We start from the raw sequence: 2,595 nt of genomic DNA on the forward strand, positions 1-2,595 counted from the left end.
AGATACATCTCAGGAACTCTTAATTATGGTTTACATTACACTCATGTTACACATTTTGAATTAGTTGGGTTTACTGATAGTGACTGGGCAGGGTCAATGGAGGATAGGAAGAGTACTACAGGCTGTATTTTCATCATTGGAAGTGCCGCAGTCACTTGGAGCTCAAAGAAACAAGAGATCATAGCATTATCAACAACAGAAGCTGAGTATATCGCAGCTACCACCTCAGCATGCCAAGCAATTTGGTTAAGAAGATTGATGGGTGACATGGGAGAAGAACATAAGGGACCAACAACAGTGTTCTGTGACAACAAATCAGCAATAGCCTTAACAAAGAACCCTGTGATGCATGGGAGAAGCAAACACATCGACATAAGATTTCATTTCATCCGTAGCTTGGTTGAAGATAACACTATTTCAATGGTTTTTTGCAGCACTGAAGAACAAATTGCAGATATTCTCACCAAACCCTTATCAGCACAGAAGTTCAATTATCTTAGAATGAAGATGGGGATCATCAGCTGCGAATTAAGGGGAGGTGTTAATATTAGTAATTCACATACTGATGTGGATGGATAATGCTCACAAGATGAAGAAGTCTTCATTAGAACTGGTCAGCATGTCAGTTAGTTAGTTCCTTCAATAAAGGAGTTAGAATAGGTACCATCATGTCACGTGGTTGTGCGTGCATGGTTTACTTTAAATTAAGCATTGTCTCTTTGTTTAGTGTTAGTGATGTTTTGACAAATCAATAAAGGCTTTGTTTTGTCTTCTTCCTGGAAATATAGATACAACATCTGTGAATCTATCTCCATTTTTAATATCAAAACAGCTACATCACTGATTCAAACTCCAACACCTTCGCTGCTGATGGGAAGGAGCTCGTCTCTATTGCATACCGCTACCGAAGATGGAAACTTGATGATGACCTTCATTTGGTTACTCACTGTGAGGTCCATACTGTAACTGAAGTTAGAGAGCTCAAGAATAATGCCAACAAACTTGCCAAGTGGACCGCACGGGCTTTTCTTGCAAGTGCCAATTTGATGAAGATTGGATATGTCTCAAGAGTTCATCCAAGAGACCATTACAATCATGTGATTCTCAGTATGATTGGTTACAAGCCGTGGGATTTTGCTGCCCAGATCAATTTAAATGTTGCAAACATGTGGGGCATTGTTAAGTCAATAGTGGACCTAGGTATGAAGCTAAGGGAAATATGTTTTGGTGAAGACATACTTCAAGGTTGTTATTCTTGGGTGAGTAAAAATATTGTTATACGAAAGGTGAGTAAAAAGATGAAGGAAAGGAAAAAAATAAAAAAATGAAGGATGATTTAAAAAAATGAGTTAGAAAAGAGAAGAAAAAAATGAAGGATGAATGAGGAAAAAATGAAAAAGATGAGGGATGAGTGAAGAAAAGAAGAAGAGATGAAAAAAATGAGAAAAACTGAAAATGAAAAATTGAAGGAAGGTAAGAGGGAGAAGATAAGAAAAATGAATGATGAATGAATTAATTGAGGCTATTTTGGTAATTTTCATTGCAGGGCCTCCTCTAGAAAAATCCTATGAAATTTCTCTCATTCCACCATGAAGCTTGACTTTCTTGGGGTAACGAGAATTTCTATGAAATTTCTCTCATTCCCCCTTGAGGTTTTGAATTTCTTGGGATAACGAGAATTTCTATGAAATTTCTCTCATTCCACCTTGAAGTCTTGACTTTCTGGGGGTAACGAGAATTTTTTATGAAATTTCTATCATTCCACCTTGAAATCTTGATTTTCTTGGGGTAACGAGGAATTTTCCATAATTTCTCTCATTCCACCTTGAAATCTTGATTTTCTTAGGGTAACGAGGAATTTTCCATAATTTCTGTCATTCCACCTTGAAATTAATCTTGATTTTCTTGAGGTAAAAAGAAATTTTCTATGAAATTTTCTTTCATTCCACCTTGAAGTCTTGACTTTCTTGGGGTAACGAGAAATTTTCATGAAAGTCTTGACACTCTTGGGGTAAAGAGAGATTTTTTCCATTAAAAAAATCAAATGCTCTCTTCAAGCTCACTTTGAGATATTTTTGACACTCATTGGGGTAAAAAGAAAAAAATGTGAAATGAAAAAGAAGGGTAAAAAAATTTTTCTTGAAGTGAAAAATGAAGAGTAAAAAAATATAAAAAAATGAAGAGTTCACAAAAACATCTCTTATCAACGCTCATAAGAGTTGATAAAGATTTTTCTTGAAGCTCACTTGGAGGTCTTTTTAATCCGTTGGAGTGAAAAGAGGCGAAATGAAAAGTGAAAAGAAAAGAATCATTTCTTTAAATGAAAGGAAGAGTAAAAAATGATTTCACATGATGAATGAAAGAAAAATGAATGAAAATTTTTCACAAAAAATGTCTCTCAGTCAACACTCATTAAAAAAGTTGAGTTGGCAAAGATTTTTCCTAAAGCCCATTATGAGATCTCTTTCACGAAAAATGAAGTAGAGAATTCAATTGGTAGATTAACAAACGGAAATCAAGTTCATAATTATCGCTTGAAATCCATTTTTTTTAAAAGCAAATCAAAATTAGCAAGTTAATGACCTAACCATGTTA

At 34.8% G+C, this 2,595-nt stretch overlaps 1 protein-coding gene across 1 annotated transcript in view; it reads left to right on the forward strand.

Annotated features, from left to right (window-relative positions):
* The first annotated feature begins 589 nt into the window (after positions 1-589).
* Positions 590-2,595, forward strand: part of LOC120265164 (transcription factor TGA2.2-like) — a 25,721-nt gene continuing 23,715 nt past the window's right edge. The window contains exons 1-2 of the mRNA XM_039273053.1: positions 590-621; positions 833-1,200. Of these exons, the coding sequence (XP_039128987.1) occupies positions 590-621; positions 833-1,200 (400 nt within the window). The remainder of the gene's footprint in view (positions 622-832; positions 1,201-2,595) is intronic.

This window comes from Dioscorea cayenensis, chromosome 7, assembly GCF_009730915.1.
Source record: "Dioscorea cayenensis subsp. rotundata cultivar TDr96_F1 chromosome 7, TDr96_F1_v2_PseudoChromosome.rev07_lg8_w22 25.fasta, whole genome shotgun sequence".
NCBI classification, from domain to species: Eukaryota; Viridiplantae; Streptophyta; class Magnoliopsida; order Dioscoreales; family Dioscoreaceae; genus Dioscorea; species Dioscorea cayenensis.